General features: G+C 40.2%; 1 protein-coding gene across 1 annotated transcript; it reads left to right on the top strand.

Moving 5' to 3' along the window:
- LOC118429835 (hemicentin-1-like) lies at positions 1-23,540 on the top strand. The gene is made up of 8 exons (XM_035840435.1): positions 1-351; positions 10,524-10,874; positions 13,080-13,367; positions 15,563-15,841; positions 16,907-17,149; positions 21,973-22,041; positions 22,405-22,587; positions 22,946-23,540. Exons 1-8 carry the CDS (start codon positions 297-299, stop codon positions 23,008-23,010), a joined length of 1,533 nt encoding a protein of 510 aa, XP_035696328.1. The 5' UTR covers positions 1-296; the 3' UTR covers positions 23,011-23,540.
- The last annotated feature ends 634 nt before the right edge of the window (positions 23,541-24,174 follow it).

The following is a 24,174-nucleotide window of genomic DNA, read 5'->3' as shown; positions in this document are numbered from 1 at the left end:
GCAAAATGGCTTTATCAAATGTAATTTTCGTGCTTGAAGAAATGTTCCTCCCGTAGGGCGTATATTCATAGTGATTGAATACTCTATTACCATTTCTGTTCGCCGCATTTTTTATATAATGATATTCATGCATGTGATGGTAATCGCCCGCACGAAACAAGTGCAGTCGCCTGGCCGCGCTCAGTTTGCGTGCGGTGCCGAGCAGGGAAGCATTGCTGGCGTATTCCTCCGGACTATTTCTCAACTGGAATAGTTTTCTCAACTGCCTGAGGATATACGCCTGAGCATTGAAGAAGATGTGGTCCAAGCTGTTTTATGTCGTGTTTGTCACAACTCTGGCATTAGATAAAGGTAAGTGGGTTTATACATTGTATCGAGTGTATATACATGTATTGTCACTACTTCTCGGACTAGATGCATATATAATGTTTCTACATTTTCAATATAACAAAGAAACAAGAAGAAGTCGAATTCACGTAGTAGAATAGGATTGTCGATTCATCGTCTATATTTCATTGTATATCTTTCATGTATCTTTTGTTGCCACCTGTACTGAGCCCAATGGGTATATGTGTACAACAAAGGTCTTCATTCATTCATTCATTCATTCATTATTCTCTGAAAGCAGTCGCGATGAGAATTTTACGTCTCAGTGTAAGATGTTTGAACTCAAATTTAAAGCCGTCTATTTGTACGGTATGTTGTGTGTCTACTCTATCACCAAGGTCATGAAAATCCAACATCATTGAATACTACGAACTCATAGAAAAGCAGCCAAGTTGTTTAGATTAAGGTAGCGTATAGTTATTGCTAGCACACAAAAAAAAGAGTTTTTGCTACCGCCAAAAAATGAGGGAAACAGTGTGTGAATTGCATTAGCGGTGTTTCAAAATGTCATGAATATGAAAAAAAAATGCTAAAATGCACCTCAATGTCTATGGCATCAAGATGTTCTTAATTTTTTGGTCTCACCACAAAAATTCTACTTTTAGTACATTTAACATAGCTTTTGCACACACACTTGGCCAGTGCTTTAGTCTATTTCATAGCACTTTGTTTGCATGAAGTGAGGACCGTTTTGCGGGGCGGTTTGATCAAACTTAACAACCGGAAAATCGCCCATGGACGCAGCACTGGCGTGTCAATACCCCGTATGAAAAACGGCAGTTTGACTATATCGGTACACTTTGATTCGCTCAAATCTGAATCCCACCATACGGTGACAATCACCTCGCATATCGCTTGGGAATATTTTTTTATTCATTCACAGGTTCATAGATAATCCTCATCGCCTCGGATACGATGAAGTATTAGTTTATTTCCCTGAGCGTAATTTCGGAAATACACTACAAAATAGCAGCTTTAACTGACAGTCGAGAAAAAAATCCTTCATTAAATACAAGATGAAATTTCTTTCTTCTCAAAGAGTGCTTCAAAGAAGCCCCTAATAATGGCTTGTAAGACATCATTCCACAAATAGAACACGAAGCCTTTCTCCTTCGGTGTGCTCTAAAAAGCATTTACTGAATAACACCACTTAAAGCGTGCTGAGGAACATTACTTTACAAATGCAAGTCTTTTTTGTTGACATTTATTCATATCTTCCCACATATATAGCGAAGTCATTTTCCTCAAAGGTGCTTTAAAAATGCCAGTAAGGAATAACACCACTTAGAAGGTGCTGAGAATGAAACCTTTCACGAATGTAAGACGAAATCCTTTCCGCCCTAAGAGGCCATTGCGGAAGTGCGCCATATAACAACAATATAACACATCCTTTAACAAGTACGACACCCTATTCCTTGCAAGTGCTTTTGCTAGGCCTTTGCGGAATAAAGACATCTCAAAGAAATCCTTTCACTGATACAAAACGAATTCAGTTCCCTCCAGAGAGCTTCATAGAGGCCATTGTGGTGGTGCAATATATAACAGCAGCTTTTAACGGCAGGAAACATCCTTTTACAAGTACACAAAGACTTAGTTTCTTCTCTTGCCGACGCTCTTGATGCCTCCTTGGGGGCTTGTAGAGGAGCCTTGAAGTGGATGGCGGTGCTATCAACAGCACATTTAGCAGGAAGAAACATGTCAGAGGGCCGTTACAGCGGCAAAGGACGTAACGCTGGTTCACCTTTATCCGAGGGTAACCTATATTCATTGTTTGTAAGAAAAAACGTATTTAGGGATATGAAGTCGACGGACGGTGGTTTCAAATCGGAACATTTTGAAATATTGCAAAATTGAAACCACAGTCCGCAGACTTAATACTCCTAAATGTGCTGTTTTTAAAGACAACGGATAAAGGTAACCCCATGGATAAAGGTGAAATAGCGTTATATTATTCACTATGGGCCTTACAAAAAAATGAAATACAGTGAAGAGATCGTGTCTACTTTTAACCATGGTCTTCAGAGGATGGAAATTCGTGTTTATGACACAGCAGCTGAGAACTGGAAAAATAACACCACAAATGCTTTCTTTATTTTCGTTCACTGATTATTAAAAATTACTAGGCATTTCAAAAGTGAAATATATTCATGTATATGAACATATCATTTCTACATAGAGTTCCATACAGTCAAACCTGTCTATAGCGGCCACTCAAGGGACCAGACAAATGTGGCCACTATAGACAGGTGGCCTCTGTATAGAGGTGGCAACTTGTTAGATAAAATACCCAAGGGACCGACAAAAAGTGGCCACTATGGACAGGTGGCCCCTTTGTAGAGGTGGCCCCTAATACAGGTTTGACTGTAATAGCACTAACGTTAAGGACGCCTTAACCCTTCCAATTGTAATGAACTAAAAACGATTGTAGCAAAAAATATTTGCAAAAAAATATCATCACTTCCAAAAAAATATTATAAAAACATAACAGAAAATATAACCCCCATGAAATTTCATGGAGGTAATAATCAATACTAATATTTACTTGCTACTGTTGCTAGTGCAGAACAAGATGATGCCGACAAAAGGGGACAGAAGAGACAGCGGACGATAGGCATTTGTATAATCGATGGGTACAACTATCGACGTTTTGCCGTGTTGAATCGCTTTCGCACAGAGTGCCAAGACCGAGGCTCCCCTCACGTTCATATAGTGGGGCTATAATGTAGGTTGATGAGATATTGATTTCTGCGGGAAACATACGCTTTCTATCGGGGACCCTCATACCTCTTGTCGTGACTCATGGCGCCAGATTTGTCACGGAGACCGCCTACCAATGACGGGCGGACGTGCCAGAGGAATTATGTCATTCTTTAGGCCCCCTTTCCACTAGGACGTCGCTCTCGCCGCGCGCTCTCTCGAACTTCTATTGACAGAGTTTTGCGGCACATGAGTTTTGCGGCGCGACCATCCTAAGGGGGTAACGTTTTGTATGATATACCCGGTGTGAAAGGAAGGGTTACACATAACCTATTTAGGTCGAAATGAAAGCACATCGCGATCGCCGTCTAGTGGAAAGGGGGCCTTACTGAGGAAGGACCGCTATTGAAATGGTTTTGTGGATGCATACGATCCTTAACAGTTCGTGAACTGACATGTTCCAACATGTTTTCGAGTTACCTGTACTTGTATTGAATTGTTCTGCCAGTTCATTCCAGTGACTCTGAAGAAAAGTGATGGATGTATGAATGTCACTCAAACGTCCGGAAGTAAATATCCGTTTTATCCAGTTGTAGAGGTTGAACTGTATTTGAAGAGCTTTGCAGATGGTATGCTCACTTTAGTTCGCTGGAGGGTTGAAAACCCTGCTGGATTATCTAAAGACTTAAAAAACGCCCCTGCACTTGCAGAGCAAACTCTCTCTCTCACGGTGTGTGTGTGTGTGTGTGTGTGTGTGTGTGTGTATGTGTATGTGTGTGTGTGTGTGTGTGTGTGTGTGTGTGTGTGTGTGTGTGTGTGTGTGTGTGCGTGAGTGTGTGTGTGTGTGTGTGTGTGTATGTCGACCTTGACCTTTTATCACCCATAGATTCTCAAGTTATGCTGACAACGTATATCCGGAAACACAAGCAGACACATAGACACGCAGACAGAGACACAAAAGAACACCTCTATTTTTATGGAGGAAATACCGCTTTCTCTCTGGTTAGAGATGAACACTTATGCGATGAGACAAAGTATGTTATACCCATTGCTTCTAAAAACAAGAAATTTATAGGTATCGAATCGACGGAAAGTGATTTCAAACTGCAATATTTGATATCCCTAAATTCCCTGTTTATAAAAGCAACAGATATACATGTAGTATGGTTACCCCGCGGATAAAGGTGAATTAATGCTATAGCCAGGCTATATATTCATCATGGTTTCTGTATGCATCGTTTATGAATTGAAAGTCATGCCTTTCCCCCTATGGTAGTGATTGTCTTCTCTCTCAACGTTTCTAAAGTAGATAAGGTCACCATGGGACCACATATCTGTGCCCAATTTCATAAGTGGGTTTAGTACTTGCGCCACCTTTTGTACGTCGGGTGCCATTGATCGATGTTAGGTTGAAAGCCTACGTATGAATCTACAAAAACTTGCTTATCTATGAAATGCACCCACCCGGTATGGTATGCAAAAAATATGAATAAATGCATGAATATGAATATCTTTTGTGTTCTATTTACGCTTTGTGTGTGTGTGTGTACAGGGCAGACATCCATGGGTCTCCCATTTAAAGTATAGCATAAGAAGCACTGAAACAAGACTCGTTAAAGCACTTACCCAGTTTTTCAATGTCGTAAATGATATCGTATTATTTCACCAGTAGACAATCTTTGTCCTCTTACTAGTGAAATAATGGGATAGATGGGTGCTATCACATTATTTCACTAATAGACATAATCTTTGTACTTTATCACAACTTTTCCAACTATCACGTTCCGAAAAATACTAGTATTCAGGGCTAGATAAATGTGTTAGGTAATCAAGTCTATTCAAAATCAACTGACATCTACTGTAGATCCTAGAAAATAATGACATTTGAATCTAAAGTTCTCTTCAAACAATTGATGAATTTGGTTCAGCGTGAGCAATTATTCATTCCACCCATATGTCAGAGTCAGGGGGCACGCTATGTGGTTGAGCAGTTGCTTTACTGGTCATCGGTTCTGACATTTGTTTGTAACTCAGCAAAGAAATATAGCACACCGGACGATTGGAGCATGGGGGTTCAAAAGGGGAAGATGCCTAACTATCTAGATGTTGTACCGGATTTACTTGACCCGTATCCAGTCCGTACTGGATTGGCGCAGTGCAGGGGAAAATGGGAATACGACTATATAGTGTCATGCACTTAAAATACTTCACGACCTTCCTTTTCCTTGAAATTTTTGGAGACTTTTCGGTCAGAAGAAACAGATAGGGTCAAATTAAGCGTTACCACGTTGGTTAATATTTGTTCCGTTCAGCAGTTTAGTTGGCGTAGGGATAAATCTGAGTTATTGGGTCCTGCGGATGGATACAGGCCAAAAATGAGGTCAAAGGTGAGGTTTCTTTACTAGAACTAGCCTTTTTCCTAGCATGGTTATGAAATAGACCTATGTGTGGAGAAAAATAAAACATTGTGACAGCCATATCACGTGCAAAAGTAGTAAATACGGCTTTCGACTGAAACACCCTTTTGAGCTAAAATGATGTGATGCAAAGACAGCGCTAGTTGAAGACAGAAGGCAAATGGACAGAATAGACTACAATAGAATAGAACTTTATTGCACGACAACTTTAAAGGATACAATGTGTGGCAACTTGTACATACAATACATACAGAACAGTTTATTTATGATATACAACATGACTAATATACTCATAAACATACTTACTATTCAGTACCTAATGCCAGCTCAAAAGAGAACAAGAAATAGTATTGCTTTCAAGTATCAGGTATCAGCATACGATTGTGTGACACTGTTTAAAATTTTGTCACCAAGTACAGTGGGATCATCTTCAGCTTTAAACAAAGATTGACATTTGTCGATCGTCATATGTACACAGTTGGGTGTTCAGCGCAATAGAACCAAGAGTTGCAAAAACTAAAGAACTAACTCTAAATGATAAGGGTATATGTATACCTCATTTACGAATTCTGAATGGTGTATTCACTCACAAATTTTCAATGATAATTTTCCTAAAACTTCGAAATAACAGAAATGAAATAGAAGAATCGAGGCAACTAAAAGATAGATGTAGCCATACGACATACAATTACCGTAATCGTTCTTTCTTCATTTCATAAATCCCATGCAATTTCTTCTGAATAACTATAGAACATAATTCTTGCAAACTAAGCTTATACGCATTCACTCTTCTTCAATTCTACCCACAGGTACGATTCCCCCGCATCCATGGATACAATATTCCGGCGATTTTTTACCCCGTATCAAACAATGTATCAAATTAAGCTGGCAGCCTCGCACGCAAGGGGAGCTATCAATTATGAATTATGATCAGGTTGATATGAACAAGACCGAATGAGAACAATGGCAATCAAGGCCATTTAAACACGAGGACCTGACTCACAAAGGACGTGAAAGGTCTCGTATGATTGGACGTTCTGAGCAATCAGTTTAATGGATGTACGCGACAGAGCACTATTGTGATGTACAAGAGCCGTAATCAGTTTTTATGTCTATCATGGACCCTTCACTTTAAAGTAGGGGCTGGTCACAGGCTGGGTTTACACACGCGTTTTCGAGTCGACTCAGGAGCGTTCTGACTTGAAACGTCCAGCTGCACCGGCAGTGTGACGACTGTAGTATTGTCTAGCTTACAATATCGACCAACTGCACAACAACGTTTTTAACAAACATCATAAACGTATGACATGAAGAGTAACGAAAGGTTTTCAAATTTGCGCCAAGTGTCTTCACAGATTTTCATATGGCCACATGAGCATCTTATAAGTCACCGTGAGTCGATCGACTCGTATCTTTTACACAGAAGAAAATGCGCAATCATAAATGTAGTAATAGACCAAAGAAAAGAAATCCATTTTAGTCGCTTACTGAGTCTACATCCAATGTAAATGGTGGGGGATTTCATTCTCACATGTAACTGTACTAAAAGTCGTTTAGATAAGGGTTCAAACTACGTTTTGTGCCTAAAATAGGTGGTTCATAATACAAATCCCTCTGATGGTTTGAGTATCAGGCATTAAAGCACGAAGTATCTACTTGAATGTATATAACATTCAAACACTAAGAATACGCATTTCCAGATGGGACCGTCAAAATCGCAGCGTTAGCAATTTGTCATATTCCTTTAATAACTTGGACCCGGATCATATCGAAATCAATGTTTCCTTTTATAGCCCCAGATACCATTGTTACCGTACATATAATGGCAATATTGATGCATCCAAAAAAAGTCAAATTACCAATCGATAATGAAGCTTTTTATTTCATATCTTTGAGACGTTAATCCCTACAATTTTTTACCCAACAGTTATTGTACTTATCGTGTTTCTTTCATATGTTCTACCTAAATCCTTGGCTTAATACGTTTATCTAGTATTTGCATGCAGCAATTAGTCATAAGCATAGGATTATGAAGTGTTAAGTGTTAGCACGATGTAATAGTTTCTTAGTAGGGGTTGTTGCATATTTTCATCCATTGACTGAAAAGGCAAGGGATATATTTACAACTTTCTCCCTTCCTTCTTTCCTCCCGTCCTTCATTCTTCATTCATTCCCTTATTCCCTTTTCCCTTTCTAGTTTCCTTCCGTTCCTACCTCTTTCCCTCATTTCTTCCATCACTTCAACCAACGGACCGACCGACCGACCAACCAACCAACCAACCACCGATTCATTAATTCCTAGAAATCCCTGCCTAGAAAAAACAACAACAAAAGTCTACATCCTACCACACGCATCTTCATAAACCTCCACTCCATCGATCATTTTCCCCGAGAACATATTTCCCATCGCAATCCCTTCCTCTGGTAACAGCTAACACTTTAAGCCGTGCTTCTCAGAGATATGATACCCGAATCTCCGGAGACTCGCACTGTAATATGTCCGATATTGCGTGCTCTCACGGTTTCCTATATGGTTTCATATTCCATTGGGAGGGATGCCAGAGGGCTGCTATGGTTAATATCTTGACAAATATCAAAATCATACGTGATAAAAACTTATTTACATAGGATTGATATGCTATAGAGCAATACGATCACAACAGTACACGGTTGATATGGGAATATATTATTTTTATTTTTTATTTAGGGTGATATTATAGGCGTAGTGGTGGTGCCATCAAGTTGACAAACTAACATAAGAGCCACCACTATACATAATATACAAGACATAAATGTGAACAACATAAGCTAGAATACAATATTGTAATGAATTGTATTCTTTGCGCTGATATCTTGTATGTAGACGTATATGCATAAAATTTTATAGATATGCTAGATATGTCTCATGTATGCCCCCTATAAGGGGGATTTGACAATAAATTGACTGATATCATAAACTTGAAAATATGGTTGTCATATTAGAAAGAAATGCATAAAACCGATCTAATGAAGTTGTATAGAGTTCCTTTTCTATTATTTTATTCATAAGTCAGATATCCATGAAAGAGATACTTAATTCGACTCTTATCAAGGAAAATAACAGAAAATGGTGAATTGTAAGAATTATTTGAATAGAAACGCGCTATTTGTGGCTTAAAACAGCTGCCATACTTCATTTAGATTTTACCTTTTCATATGAACACATAGTATTTTTCCTTGACAAGTATTGCCATATATGAAGAATCGTCCAATACCAATAAATCTATTCAGCATGGTGAAAAGTCACAAACAAACACACACACAAACAAACAAGTAAATCGGTTTCAACTGACACCGCACGACGGAACCAATGCATGTACACATTTGTATACGTATACTAACCAGCTCCTCTGGCCCTTTCCTGCCACTTGCTACATAAACACCACATGGTATCTGCTACACCGGCAGTGACCTTATGGTCATTTATTTAATTGGATAAGAAGAAGTAGAAGAGGAGAAAGAAGAAATGAAGCAAAGACAATATGTTTCCCTTCCATGAAAATAAAACTTTTTAACCCTGTCCATCAGGAATTGATGATTCCCATCCTCAAAACAAGTTGCCTGTCCATCAAAACGTGATTTATTTGAACATTGATTTATTTGGAGAAGAAGGGAAAGAAGAAATGACGAAAAGACAACGTGTTTCCCTTCCGTGAATGTACACATAAAACAAAAGCGGTCCACCCAAAAAGGTTGATGATCCCCATCCACAAAACAAGTGGCCTGTCCATCAAAACGTGATTTATTTGAACATTGATTTAATTGGAGAAGAAGAAGAGGAAGTAGAAATGAAGCAAAGACAATGTGTTTCCCTTCCATGAAAATAAACATAAAACTATTAATTATAACCCGGTCCATCATTGAATTGATGATTCCCATCCTCAGAACAAGTGGCCTGTCCATCAAAACATGATTTAATTGGACATTGATTTAAATGGAGAAGAAGAAAGAGGAAGAAAAAAAGGCAAGGACAATATGTTTCCCTTCCTTGAAGGTAAAAAAAAAACAACAACATTCGACCCAACAGACGTTGTCCACCAAAAATTAATGAATTTGTGATGCTCTAATTGAGGGCTTTGTCCAGTACACTATTGAGATTGAGTCCCATCCACACAACAACTGGCCTGTCCATCAAAACGTGATTTATTTGGACATTGATTTAATTGGAAAAAAGAAAAAGAAATTAAGCAAAGTCAATGCGTTTCCCTTCCTTGAAGGTGAAAAAAACACATTTGACCCGACGGAGACGGTCCACCAAAAATTAATGATCCCCATCCACAAAACAAGTGGCCTGTCCATCAAAACGTGACATTTTAATTCTGCAGTGATCGGAAGAGGTTTGCCAGTAAAATCAACCGCACGGCGAGCCTTTAGTGGTCCCCCGACGGTCGTTTCGCTGGGCTCCTGCGGCGGGGACAGCGACCCGAGCACAAATTGGTCCCTACGTTTTAATAACATCCGCCGTATGTTAGCCCGGAGGTTGCAGCGTAGTGGTTTGTCAAAGGACGGCGTTCTATATGGAGGGTGACCTGTGGTGACCTTTGCTTTGGGGGTTTCGCATAATTATTCTGGGAATAACTTAGTGGGCCATACAACATTCGATAAGGCGGATGACGTCCGAATTTAATGGTCTTTTTTTGTCTGAAAAAAGAAAATGGCTCAGCAATGCCTGGTAAATAGTTATGAACTCACATGTAGTGCGTTCCACAAAATAAGATCATAATTTACGATTGATTTCTGTAAAATAAACTAAACTAAACTAAAATGAAATAGAACGTGCACATTCATGGATAAATATATGCGGCTTGAATCTAGCTGTTTTTTCTTGTAACAATTGGACCAGGCAGGGTGAAGGAACACAATAACAAGTGGGACCCAATCAGCTGATAAATCGGATTAATCTTCATCTTAATTCCATTGATGTATCATTTTGAGTGACAGGTGCGTATAATAATACTGATGTTCCGTTGTATTAACTTCCAGGATGGTGTCAGAGTAAAATCGGCCTGACCATGCCGGAGTCGGTCAGAGCAGTACTCGGGTCCTCGGCAACCCTGTCGGCAACCTACGCCACCTCTCGGCCAATCAGATCCGTCGCCTGGTTCAAGGTGGACTCCAAGGTCACCTCGAAACGCGACCCAGTTCTGGCCTTCTACCCGAGCGCCGGAACCAGTCCGGAGACGTTCGGGAGTTTCCGGGGCCGAGCTCGGCTCATCGGAAAGGCTTCGTTAAGAGTCGCGGCCACCACGCTTCTGGATGACGGACTGTACGTGCTCGTCATTTCCGTTTCCGGTGTAGCCATCGAGGAAGGATTTGTGCGGTTAAACGTCATGGGTAAGAAAAAAACATACATAATTTTTTTCAGAAATATTGCAGACGTCCATGGGATAATTTTGCCATGGATTTTAAACTGATTAAGAATATCAATTTCTGTTAGTCGTATACTCTATGCATTAATTCCACATGTATTCAAAATGAGCAATGAGTTGCTCATTCACATTATCTGTACCATCTTAAATTACCACAGCCGTAAAATATTTGTCATGCTATTAGGGCACACCAAAGTTTTTGGGTGGACCTACAGTATGTTTGATGACATCGACTATTCCTATAGGCTACTTCACAGTTTCATGTGCATGTGCAGTCGTTATACATTGTGACCTAATTACAAAGATTGAGGTCCCTATATGACAGATGCCTTAGAATTTGTGAGCTAGCTGTCCTCATTTCAGTTACAATAGAAAGTTGTGCTTGCATTATGTATAAATATATAATATATATATATATATATATATATATATATATATATATATATATAATGAAATATGTATAATGAAAAAAATGATGCTGTAAGTACTACTGTCCTAATGCATTTAAGTTTTAAACTATTAAACAGCTTTTCTTGGGTGACTTCGGCCGATATCTAAAAAAAGAAAAGGAAAAAAAAAGAGAATCGTTCCGAACCTGTAATCGGAAACTCGGCATTTTGTTTCCTCCGCTTCACCGTATGTAACTTCATCTCTGTTATATACTTTGTCTGACCCTTGCCTCTTCCCTCATGACCTCAATGAAAAGCGGCCTGCAGGCCGATTTGAGCTTTCATGAATAAATAAAGGTTCAAACAAACAAACAAACAAACAAACAAACAAACAATAACCCTAAGCTTCTCTTATCAAACAGTTTTTGCTCGATCACTTTGCCGAAACCTAAAAAAATAGAAAAGGAAAAAATAAAATCCCTGCCCATCTGTAATGATCAGAAACACAACATTTTCTTTCCTACGCCTCACCTTAAGCTTCTCACATCGCCAGTGACAGTTATTTCCTGTTCCACCAACTTTGGCCCACAATAAACGAACCTCATACATCTCCACTGACACCATGACGTGTTGAGTCACTCGCCTCATCACCAAGGGTCATCGTCTCACCCTCGAGTACTCTCCTCTTTTCAAACAGTCTGAAGAAGACTATTGTTACCTTTGGCGCTTCATTTCATAGGGGCTGTTCGTAAATATAAATGATTCTCAGCCCTGGAGAAAGAAAGTGAGCGTAAGGACGCATTCATATTTCCATATACGTGTTGAGAAAAACAAAATGTCACTGAAGAAGGAAAACGTTGAGCTTTGCGTTCTCTCTTCCTCTCTCTGTATAGTACCTAAGTCTATCATTTCAACACAGAAGTAGTGGCAACCAGTTTTCTCGATCCACCCTCCTCGGTTTTCTGTTTTTCTCACTGTTTCAAGTAGTGTCATTGGCTGTCCATTCTCTGATCTCATCATGATTTTTTTCGCTGCCGACGCCATTTTCTTCCTTCCTATCCTGGATGGGGTAACACAAAATGGCGATATCTTGCAACATTCTGTAGTTAACGTTACACACTTTTCGTAACTCAAAGGAATCTAAATCACCGGAGTTTTCGACGACCAAACCTCTCGGTCCTTTGACTTGACTTGACTGGACGTTGACTTGACTTTTGACCCCTTTGTGACGTCAGCACTGGGTTAAAGTTCGTCGGAAGTCGATACCGCCCCCCCCGTCCCAGTTGAGAGAAAGTTGGTGTGCCCTGATGTAAATGGCCCCCTCAATTTTCTAACAAAGTTGTCGGGTTCCTTGTTCGGAATGTTGACCCCTTACTACAACCGAAGAAAACCCATCCTCCTACGCTGGGACATCCAACAGCGAAACCGCCTGTCTGGATGTGCCCTGCTCTTTCAACCGTCACCCTTAGTTCCTGACCGCCCTGCTTATGAATGTCAATGAGCTTATCCTTATATATGCGAGACCCCTTTTGAAAACTGAAAGGCCTATCCCTGATTGGCTGACAGTGCATCCACAGGAACTAAGAGTGACGGTTGAAAGAGCAGGGTACATCCAGACAGGCGGATTTGCTGTTGGATGTCCCTGAGTAGGAGGATGAAGAAAACCTAGAGATTCTGAGTTTTTATTTTAGTTGGAGAAATGTTTCATTTTCTCATTATGTCATTTACCAACTTAGTTGGACTTAGTTGAATTCTGATATAGGTCTGTGTCTATTTTTCAGTTCCGCCAACGGTACAGGTCGGTCCCACTGATCCTTACGTCACCAGGTGGGGTAAAACCGTGTCTCTGACGTGTACAGTCAGGGGGTCCCGACCAAACATTACGTCACTCTACTGGGAGAAGGACGGCACCCGGATCGACGTCAACGTCATGAAGTATTTTGGCGGGAACAGGGAGATGCCGTCGTTGATGATTCGTCATGTGACCAGGGCGGACGCCGGGAGGTACACCTGTATAGCAGAGCATCCTGTACGGCCGGCAGCGGCAGGCCTCGCGCTACAAGTGCTGTGTGAGTAGGAATTACAAATATACTATAGAAAAAAAAAACTGTATTGGATTAGCTCACGTCCACGGGTGCCGCCATTTTATTTCCCATAGTAGCGGTGTACGATGGGAAGGGTGTCGCCATATTGATGTGTTAATTTTGACGTGGAATGTTATGAGCACGGTAACACACAAGTTTCATCCAGACAATGTCTTTTTTTTACAAAAGCGTAGTTCGCCAGTTTATTTAAACAGGTTTTCCGACTATGTTTTCGTGTACGTTTATTACCATTCTCTTCAAATGTAAATTTATTGGGTGCTTTTATGGTGAAACCTCCCAGTTAAAACATCCATGACAACGTTACAGCGCTAGCAAACCCCATAACAAATCCTACATAAGACCAAGGCTTCCCCATTTCCTGTCCCTCACACCCGAAACACATTCATGTCAGCGGTCTGAAACTGACAACTCTTTCCATCCGAACGGAATGATAGTCGCTCGACACAATACGGCCAAACAAACTGTCTCTTATCGTCAGACCACAGACAGTGGATACACTTCCTCTGTACACCTCCGTGACAAAAGTCATTTTATGCTGAGGATCGGCATTCTCTTAACAGCTCTATTGAACAAGAAGCTTGTGAAAGAACACAAGCTGAGGAGCTTCACTGTAGGAAGCAACAGACGGTTCAGGCATTTGTCTTCTAGTATCCCCACCTGTCCATAAGGAAAATGGGACTATGAAGAAGGAATGTTCAAGTAGGGGATGTTTGACTTGACAAAATTGAATACCCGCGCTTTGATAAAAACAACCGTTGAAAAACAACGGATATTGGTTCCCAATGTGTAAAGATGAACTGCCGTTGATATCACAATATGGATTAAAACAAATTTTGCATGATAGATAAGTTTACACTTTTTTAATTTATTTATCTATTTCAACCTCCCCATTTTTTAAAAAGAAAATGAGCTGGACAGAAGAAACAGGCATATATATTTCTCGCTTCTGTCCAAAATAGAATGAAATGACATAAACAAATCAACGTTGATAATATATACAAACAAAAATAAATACAAAATGATGTCAACAAAAATAAATACAAAATGATGTCAATAAATACAAAATGATGTCAAATAAATACAAAATGAATACTTATGAATAAAATGTGCATCATATGTTGCTGGTCCAAACCCGGTACATATAGTTTTCAACGAATGATGCATACATGAAAGGGTAACTGCAAATGTCTAATACTTTCAAACATCTTTACTTTAATCCACAAAGATGGCGGACGTTTTATCCCGTCTTATAGTCATGTGACTTCATGCAATGCATGCTGGACATTAACTTACAATATAGCGAATGCTACGTTACGTCACAGCCACGTGACTGAAATCAACCAGTACTCACGCCATTTATTATGTCTTTACTTTAACCCACAAAGATGGCGGACGTTTTATCAAGGTCCTATAGTCTTGTGACTCCATGCAATGCATGTTGGACTTAACGTCAAAGCCACGTGACTGAAACCAACCAATACCCACGCCTGTCATTATGCATTTCATAGTTATTCTGTTGGACAGCTGAGATATCGTGCTGTGATATGAGGATATGTTTGTGTACCAGTAACGTTAGAAAGCTGAGTGATGAACAGTTGATTTCTCATTTTTTGTGTGAATAGGAACCCATTAGTTAAGAGGCTATATATGTAATGTCCGTGAATAGTTTCATCAGGCTTGTACGTCACTGATTAAATAGACTATTTTTACGCAACCGTTGCTTTATTCACAGCCATATGCGAGATGAGGAGAGGTACAGGCAGTCATGTGTGGGACAGTATTCATAAGAAGTAGAGGAACTGTTACATCTTTTCACCGTTAATTGACAACTGTTATGGACGTTTTACACTCCTGTGCTTGGGACCGCATTGTAAATATTTTACATAAATCTGTCTGTACATATGTAAATACTTTACGCTTCGTGACCGCATCTGAACTGTGAGCAGCGACACCTGTCCTGCAGTACAATGTGAACCAGTCAGAATTGCCCTGAAGAAGGTGACAGACGGTCACTGAAACTTCGGTGTGAATAAGGCAATGATTGTTTTGAAAGAGTCTCTTTATTCACTATATATGTAATGGCCAGCGTCTGACTACGTTAACATACAACATGGCGGATGCTACAACCAATCCTCACGCCTACATTATGTATCCCACAGTTCCACCGTCCATCATCAGCATCTCGGACTCCGTCATGGCACACCTGCACGAGCAGGTGATCCTGCAGTGCGTCGCCGACGGCAACCCGCCGCCCAACATCACCTGGTTCCGCGCCGGCAAGACGCTCAAGTCCTCCTCCAAGACGCTGTCTCAAGACATTCGCACGAGCTCCGTCGTCTTGAAGAGGGCGCAGTACAACGACACGGGTCTGTTTTCCTGCACGGTGGACAACGGAATAGGGGACTCGGATACAAAGACTGTTAGGCTTTCTGTGACACGTGAGTTTTCAGGCATCATTTCGTTTTTTTCAACTGTTCGTTTACAACCTTTTTGACACAATCAAAACAATATTTCCTTCTTTTAACCTCCAAAAAACTATATTCCTGTTAAAATCACAGAACCCACTAATCATTTTAATGATTAGTGGAGAAGTCAAACCTCCCAGTAAACAATGTAGAATCATGCATATAGATAGATGTATAGAATAGACACTTGTTACTTTTTACCGTCTGTACCCTTGCAATTAGCCTACGGGCATGGATTTGCAAATAAAAAATTATTTATTGGTTTTGGTAAACATAAGTTAATGCAACGAAACTTCATGGCAGACATAAAAACTAAAAAGTACTGGATGACAAAAGTTAAATAAAAATTAAACATAAAATCCCCAAACAAAAGACTATCATCACCAAAAAGTTGAGGACCCCTACAATTGTACACAAAAAAGAACAGAAATCAGGTCCATATGACAGAATAGAATCTACAAAACTTCCCAACGTGTTTCGGAGTATTTTACGTCTGTTTCAGCTGATCTTTACAGGCTAACATTAATAGAAATGACTACATAAATCAGCCTGAATTATATCCCTGTCATTTCCTCTAAAATCAGGTGAAATTGTTTCGGTTATGATTGAAGATTGTGATGTCCCGAATACGGCAACACCTTCTAGCACTACTCTAGAACAAAGAATTTGTCAATTTTGTACCTCAAACATGGTAGAAGATGAAGTGCACTTCATTGTTGATTGTGCTATGTATGTCAATGATAGAAATACTCTTTAATTACATAGAAAGTAGATTCCCTCACTTTAGACATATGAGCAGCAAGTTTATATTCCTCATGCGTTTTAACAAACCGACCACAGATAAACCCATGCAGTCTACATTTTCACTATTACAAAAAAGCGAGAAGAAGCCGAACTTCTGCGTTAGACTAGATCTGTGATACTTTTATATGTATATATGTTTTTACATGTTGTGACCTGTAATTAGCTCAGTTGGGCAAAACTGTACAATAAAGATCTTCATTAATTCATTCTAACGTTCTCTGTCGTCTCTTTAAGGCAAGCGAATCGGTCCGCTAGACGGCGCCACCACCGCGATCATCATCGGGGTGGTGGTGGGGGGCCTGTGGCTCCTGGTCTGCATCATCCTCACCGTGTACTTCGTGCGGAGGCGGCAGGAGAGGGTCGAGAGGAAGAAGTTCTCCTTCTACTACGACATCGGGCGGAGGAAGCCCCTCCCTCCGGAAGCAGGGGGACCCAAGGCTCAGGACTTCGGCCCTCTGCCTGAAGTACCACTACCAGGTAGGGACAAGACAAAACAATTACATTCAAATTTGGTAAAGTGATCTTTGTAAGGCTGTTGGAATCTCTATCGTTATACTCTGCACTTGATAGACATTAAGTCTTGTTCTATCAAGGCCCAGGACTTCGGTCCTCTGTCCCTCTTCGTACCACTACCAGGTAGGAATACGACAAGGACGTTGGATTCAAGTTTGGTTGGGTCTTAGTTGTAACGTTTTTGGAAGCTCTATATTTGTATTGTCACTGGATAGATAATTGAGCTTGTCATATCATTTGTCTTCATTTTCCTTTTGAACACTTCCCATAATTCGCCGCGCTAGGGTTTCGGATATGGATATTACCACAGTTGCTCAGGGTGCGAAACCAGCTAAAATCTTCAGTACGGGGGCGGGAAAGCATATAAACTAATGAGGTATCTGGCAAATATAGTACAGGTACTATTTGGGTTGAGAATTTACAAGTTTTGTGGTCAGGAGTAACTTCTTAACACGTCACCACTGTGGCTGTTAGTGGTTTCGCCCGATGACCTCAAAGGTCACAACTTGGCGTTCCGTCTGCAGCCTTTGTTCTTTCCTGTCAGAAAGTGATTAAACCATGTCCTGTGCTTCCACACCAAACTGTCATCTCCATGATGTTCTCTGTGTTCTAAATTGGTGAGAACCTATTTTCTGTCCAATCGGACTGAGGTCCGGGAGTTCGGAGCAGCCATATTGGAACCCTGGCGCAGCGAATTATGGGAAGTGTGCAAATGGAGAATTTCACTTCACTAGACTTAGATGAACCCTCTGCGTCTGCGTGGATTAGTCACCTTCGCCCTGTTCGTTCACTACAATAGGATCTTAACCTCTGACCCTACCCACAATCCCCTGCTGGGCTGGATCTGTGAGGAGGCTTATTGTTGACATTTCCTCATGTCGTTGAATAGATTCAATTTTTTCCACAACATGTGCATATTTAGAAATTTTGAGAGCTATAAGGAAATGTCTATTTCTTGTGCCTCTTCCAGGTTACAAATGTTTGCATTATTCTCAACCATTCGTAATATATGGCTTACATTACAGAAGTGATCTTAGTGTTCCAATATAATGTCCCTCGGCGTTTGAGTAAGATCTTGTCATATACATAAAATACGACCCCTGAAAACAAGATAGTCAATCTCGCGCAAGTGGATGCCCATTGTGTCATAAATTTCATGTATGTTGTCCTTGATCCGTGTAGACTTTCATAATAACTGACATCTGGTGATGGTAACATATCCTCAAGGGGCCCTCCGACTTCATATATGGATCCTAAAATATTTAGCCTCTGGGAAAATGGTGACCGAAAGGTTTCATAAGACGGTATATTTTTTTCATAACTTGGTGGGCAAAGAAGCCCCCTAGTTCATGGTCACCAACACTGTAGTCCTACAGGAGAAACTTGAAATACGTCTCCTGTACTTAATTAGAACAGCATGACAGATTGATAGCTTGATGTCTCATGATAATGTTAAGGTATGATGTTCTGTGGTCCAGGTTGGATATCATGGTTCTAGGGCTCTTTATGCACATTAACCCAAAATAGATAAATATGGCCCGAATGGATCCGTTCATTTGCCACCGATCTTGTACCTTTGGAAAAGGCACTTTACACGACTTTCCTTACTCCACTCATGTGAAAATGAGTACCCAGCTTCGGTTAGGGGCAGTTCCTCGGATAAGACGTTAAATGGAGGTCCTGTGTTTGAGGAGAGCCACACCTCATGCACATTAAAGAACCCACCGCACTTATCGAAAAGAGTAGAGGTCCTTCCCGGTGTGAGTGGTTCGAAACCTACAGCCATTTCGCCGCACATGGGGCAAGTTGCTGTCGTATTGATGTCCACCTGAGTTAGTGCCGAATGGCAGGTCGCTCCAGACCTTTGCGATTTAGCCCCGCCTGTTGTAAGCTTCTCACAATTCAGCTCCTGGCTATGAAGAGAAAGTAGTTGGCCAAACCAATGACTAAAAGATGTAGATTCTCAATTTCTATGCCTCTCCTAAAAATCAAATCTCCCCTTATACTACTACCTCAGACGTTTAACAACGACCACTCAAAGATACACCATATATGATATATACATAGATATGTGTATATGTATGTCCTAATAACACCAGACCTAGCGAACAAAACTAATGTCAGCGCAGTGCTGACTGATAGGAACATACATCAATGGAACAGAATTCTTCAGAAAGTTAGTGAGCGTCCTTTTCCAATTTCAGGCTAGCGGCATTTATCTTAGTCTTTATTGTACGCGAGTCTTTCAATGTCTAATGATATAAAGGCATAAGGCAGCGAAGAGTCTTTGATTTAGTGCCATATGCAAGAACATTTCAACGGTAGATGTTATATAGAAGACTCCAGGTTTGAATAACTAAAAAAAACGTTAAGCTTTTGGTTTTGATTCAAATGAAATACGACGTACGTAACAGGTAACGCAGAAGAAAATGAATCGTCATGTTATTCACAACAACACTCTTAATCAGGTTCTCTGTAGATTTCTTTGATTGGATGATGATTGATGATGTCATTATAACGTAACAGGTTCCAATTACCCCCTCTTTGATTGGCTTACAAGAGGAATTCGTGTCCAATCCGATTAACTTATCATTCGTTGTGTGTCTCTCCTGGGAAAAACGCGTTTCCATGGCGGGGATCGAGTGTAAAAAAGCCGTGTAATATGTCAGAATCGCCCGCGCGCGACCCTCAGAGATCTAGAGAGCGATTTGGAATTCTACGTACGCCGCTGCCGCAAATTTGCAGCGCATTTTACATATATCACGCTGATCTCATAATACCACCATTGGCGCCGGCAATATTGTCACACCTCTATATACATCCCTCCTACGGTATGACGGTTGCGATTCAAAGGAGGGCAGGGCGCCGTCTTATCAACGGAAGTTTGTAAAAGCTGACTCGTAACTCTACGTGATCCATGTCCTTAAGATATTTGCATTGAAATTCAAGCGCCTGTAGGATCTAGGAATTGGTTATTAGGACCCATGCCTGGTTGCATGCTATACATTTCGACCGTGGTTTAACACTAGTTCACCTTTATCCGTTGGGTAACCTATATCCGTTGCTTTTAGAAACAGGGTATTTGGGGATATCACGTTGACGAACGTTGGTTTAGAATTTCAATATTTCAGTACATTGCAGTTTAAAACTACCACCCGTCGAATTGATGTACCTAAATACAATGTTTTGCCAAACAACGGATATAGGTTACCCCGCGGATAAAGGTCAACTAGCGTTGTTAATACACACATTGAAAAGTACCTAGTATAACAATAAGGAACAATTGTATATCGCGCGTACACTTTCAAACGACAGCACTTATACAACAGATTAAGAGTACCTTACAATAATGACGCTCCCTGCACTTGTATATTTTCTTGCTCCTGTACAACTTGTATGGCCTCAGCGCTTGTTTTGTACTACTTGTTCTGATATTTACCTCCATGAAATGTCATGGAATGGAGGTTATATTTTCTGTTATGTGTCTGTGTCTGTGTAGATGATTACTCAAGAACGGCTGGATGGATTGATTTCATACTTGTTGTGTTGGTGGGGTGTGATGAAAGCTCGAATCGATGAGATTTTGGGAGCCGTATCTGTCGTTATAATCGATGTAATAATATCAGAAATCACCCCTATATTTGAGATATATTGGTACAGGCACCGTGCTTTATGTGTTTGTTAATGGGCTTAGCTCCAAGCAGATGGTGAGGTGACAGCTGTTTGGGGAACCCCGAGTTTTTTTAAATATGATAATTAGTTTTATTTATGTCTGCTTAGGATATCATGGAGATGTGAAGCGTAAGTATAATTGTAAGAAGTTGAGGTACATTTAACGATAATGCTTAACAGGTATGGATGCCTCACATACTGTACTGCTGATTTGAGTGACATGGTGATTAAAATGCCATTAGGTCCTCTCATCTGGGTTGGGTGTCAGAAGTTTTATGGGCGATACAGATGTTCTGATTTTGTTACGATAAGGGACAGTTGTTAGTTGTCTCTTTCGTAGCCAATGGTACTTGTTTTTTAGCAGACGAGGTTGGCGCCTAGTATTCATCTTACAGTTGGTGTAGGGCTGTCAGAGGAAAGTGTGCATCTCGTTTTTGTACCTTGTGAACAGCTGATGTTATGACATATTGGTGGAAAATCAAATCACCATCTGACTTAAGTTGGCCACATCCCTTCTTCTTTCTGAGTTTCCCAACTTCCTCCCACCACACAGCTCTGAGGCACATAGTCGAACCTCAATAATGCTGACAACCTTAGCCATTTTGAATGCCAAACATCAAGCTTACGGAACACCACGCTACCATATTCCGTCGACCTCTTAAACGCACATTACACAATTAAGTGTCACATTTTGATAATTACTAATCAGATGGACATCCTCTGTGTCATTAAATAAATACACCACTACTTTCCCATAACATTTATATTATATAACCATTACTCTCAAATACAACCGACTATAAACATACATACCATCCACAAAAAAGCAATAAATATTTCATGGAGGTATGAGGTCCCCGAACTCTAGTTTAAGATATATTCTGCATGTAATTGATATGTTGACTGTACTTTTTTTAGCATGTTATTAAAATTATATTTCTGTATATTACGGGGAGACAAAAGTGGAGTCGATAAATCACCTGTGTTGTCTTCCAGCATTTTTGGTATGGTGAAGATTATATAAATAGAAAATAGTACTAAATAAATAAACCTCGTTGAAGTAGCAGAAATGCCATTGCCAACACCGACACTCGTATTTGTGCTGTGTTTGACAGATAAGCCCAAGAAACCTTCAGCGCCGTGCGCAGGGATCAACACTATGAGGCGTGCAACGGCCCACAAAGGTTAGTATCAATCCGCGGGACAAAAGTAGCTACTTATATAGTTATACATATAACATTATATGATAAAAGGGTGTGTCATGAAAGCGTCTATATCAGCATTGGTATACGAAAGTAAATTGAACTCCATGCGTATCTATCTCTGTATTGATATAGCCGGTATAACTGCCTTTCTGCGTAACACACCAACGTAATATATATATCAAGCCCTTTGACTGGCCGACTCCCGTAGCATACTTTCCCCTCGATCCTATTTGTCCAATTTGTACTATTTGACCAACGATCCGTTGAGCCTGGTAGAGGCTATACAGAGAACTCTGCTACCCAGTGACTTCACGGACACTGGCTCACTATGTTTTTTCTCAGACAAAAGATATGCCAAAGTGCTGTACACCTTCCGGCCGCGAGAGGAGAACGAGCTGCACTTGGAGGCTGATGACGTCATCGAGGTTCTGGAGGGGGAAGATGGCGGCTGGTGCTTGGGTTACCTGCGAGGCAGGATAGGCCTGTTCCCCTCCAACTACGTCACATTTCTCACCACCAGAGAAGGTAAATGAAATAGAGTAGAGAAGGCCCGGTATGCTTCCCAGCGTGCATTGCAATACACATTCTATAATACGAATCCAAGATGGCTGATTGTGACCAACAACCTAAAAAATGTATTAGGGTCACTGCTTTTGATAGCTAAAACGTATTTCCGATATAGAAGAAATGTTTCAAGTTTCAAGCGATCGGCCTTTGAAACAGAGTAAAGATTAAAACATCATACAAATATAATGTTAGTAATGAAGGAATATAGCAGATAAGACAAATAGATTAGAAAAGTTAGAACAATAGTTTGTCAAAGGTGTCTATATATATTCTGAATAAGTTTGAATTCACTGACATTTTTATGCTGTGCTTCCAGCATCTGTCTTTAAGTCAGAGGGGTCCAGCGAATGCGATGAAAAGCGCTCCAAGCGGAACACGTAGGCACTGCAACAAGACGGATACCTTGAGCGGAAGTACAAGTCTTCAAAGCTTTGAATCAACGTCGATAAACTCAGCAGTTCGGTGCTTTGTGCGATAAGAATGACATCTATCTATAGTCGTCCCGATTGACAGGACCAGTAGTTGTTACCCATTACATATCACCCCCTCTTCTCTGAATGAACTTTCCACAGGACGACTTGTGAACTTGCATGAAAACAGACTTTCAATACGTCACCGTTCGATGTAGAATGAGTAAATAAGGACAATTCCAAGACGTTCACCAAATCTCGCCATTTCTTTCTGAAGCAATCTGCAGGAGAATAGTTGTTATCCTTTTTGTTCATAGAATGACACGTTGATGTGTTAAATCTGTAAATAAGAAAAAAAGAGTGGATGGTCGTAGAATAAAAAGAGTGTTTCCAATACACTAGATCTAATTAGAGTATTGATAGTTGTAGAGAAGTCATGTACAGTTTTGTAACAAAACATTTAATGTTTTGCATTATCCTCGCAACCATGTACAAATATATACCACATGTACACAATTTTGACGTCGGCCCTTTTTTAACTAAAAAAGAGTAATTCTAAATTCCAATGCTTTTCACTACGTCACAATACTTATTTATAGTTAGATACGTATGCTTTATTTTTCGTTTGAGCAGGTATATTGTGTTTCGTTCGAAGTGTGTATCATGGGAATAGTTCAGCTCGTTAGCGCCATCTGTCGGGCACCATACGAACTGCATTGAGTTTGGCAAAACGAAAATGTTTCTTGCGTCAAAGACATGTAACGATTCGGCGTAGCTTCTGTTTAACCTGTTTGTGTATCGACGACAACGAAGATTTTTTTAAATTTTATGGACAGAAATTTTGAATACTGTTTGCAAACGTCTTTCATAATAACGTGTGATCTTTGCCACCAATGTTGGGCACTATATGAACTGTACATATACGAATATACGAACCTTATCAACGTACATATAAAATGGACATTTTAAACACATAAGTCAATCTCGCTGTTTGTTCCAATTGACTCATGTTTAACATTTTCCTATTGGTAAATACTGTATTTCACCTGTTACTTTTGAATCGTCGTAACAAATATATTTATGAAAACAAAAGGCGTTCCTTCGATTGTTTCTTGCTTATGGGCTTTGATGTTCT

This window comes from Branchiostoma floridae, chromosome 14 (genome assembly GCF_000003815.2).
Source record: "Branchiostoma floridae strain S238N-H82 chromosome 14, Bfl_VNyyK, whole genome shotgun sequence".
NCBI classification, from domain to species: Eukaryota; Metazoa; Chordata; class Leptocardii; order Amphioxiformes; family Branchiostomatidae; genus Branchiostoma; species Branchiostoma floridae.
Note: the sequence above shows the minus strand (reverse complement) of the source record. Positions and strands in the feature narration are given on the sequence as shown.

Coding starts and splice junctions, on each gene's coding strand:
- LOC118429835 (XM_035840435.1), top strand. CDS start 297: ATGTGGTCCAAGCTGTTTTATGTCGTGTTTGTCACAACTCTGGCATTA. Junction 13,368..15,562: donor CCTCGCGCTACAAGTGCTGT/GTGAGTAGGAAT, acceptor TGTATCCCACAG/TTCCACCGTCCATCATCAGC. Junction 22,588..22,945: donor ATTTCTCACCACCAGAGAAG/GTAAATGAAATA, acceptor CTGTGCTTCCAG/CATCTGTCTTTAAGTCAGAG.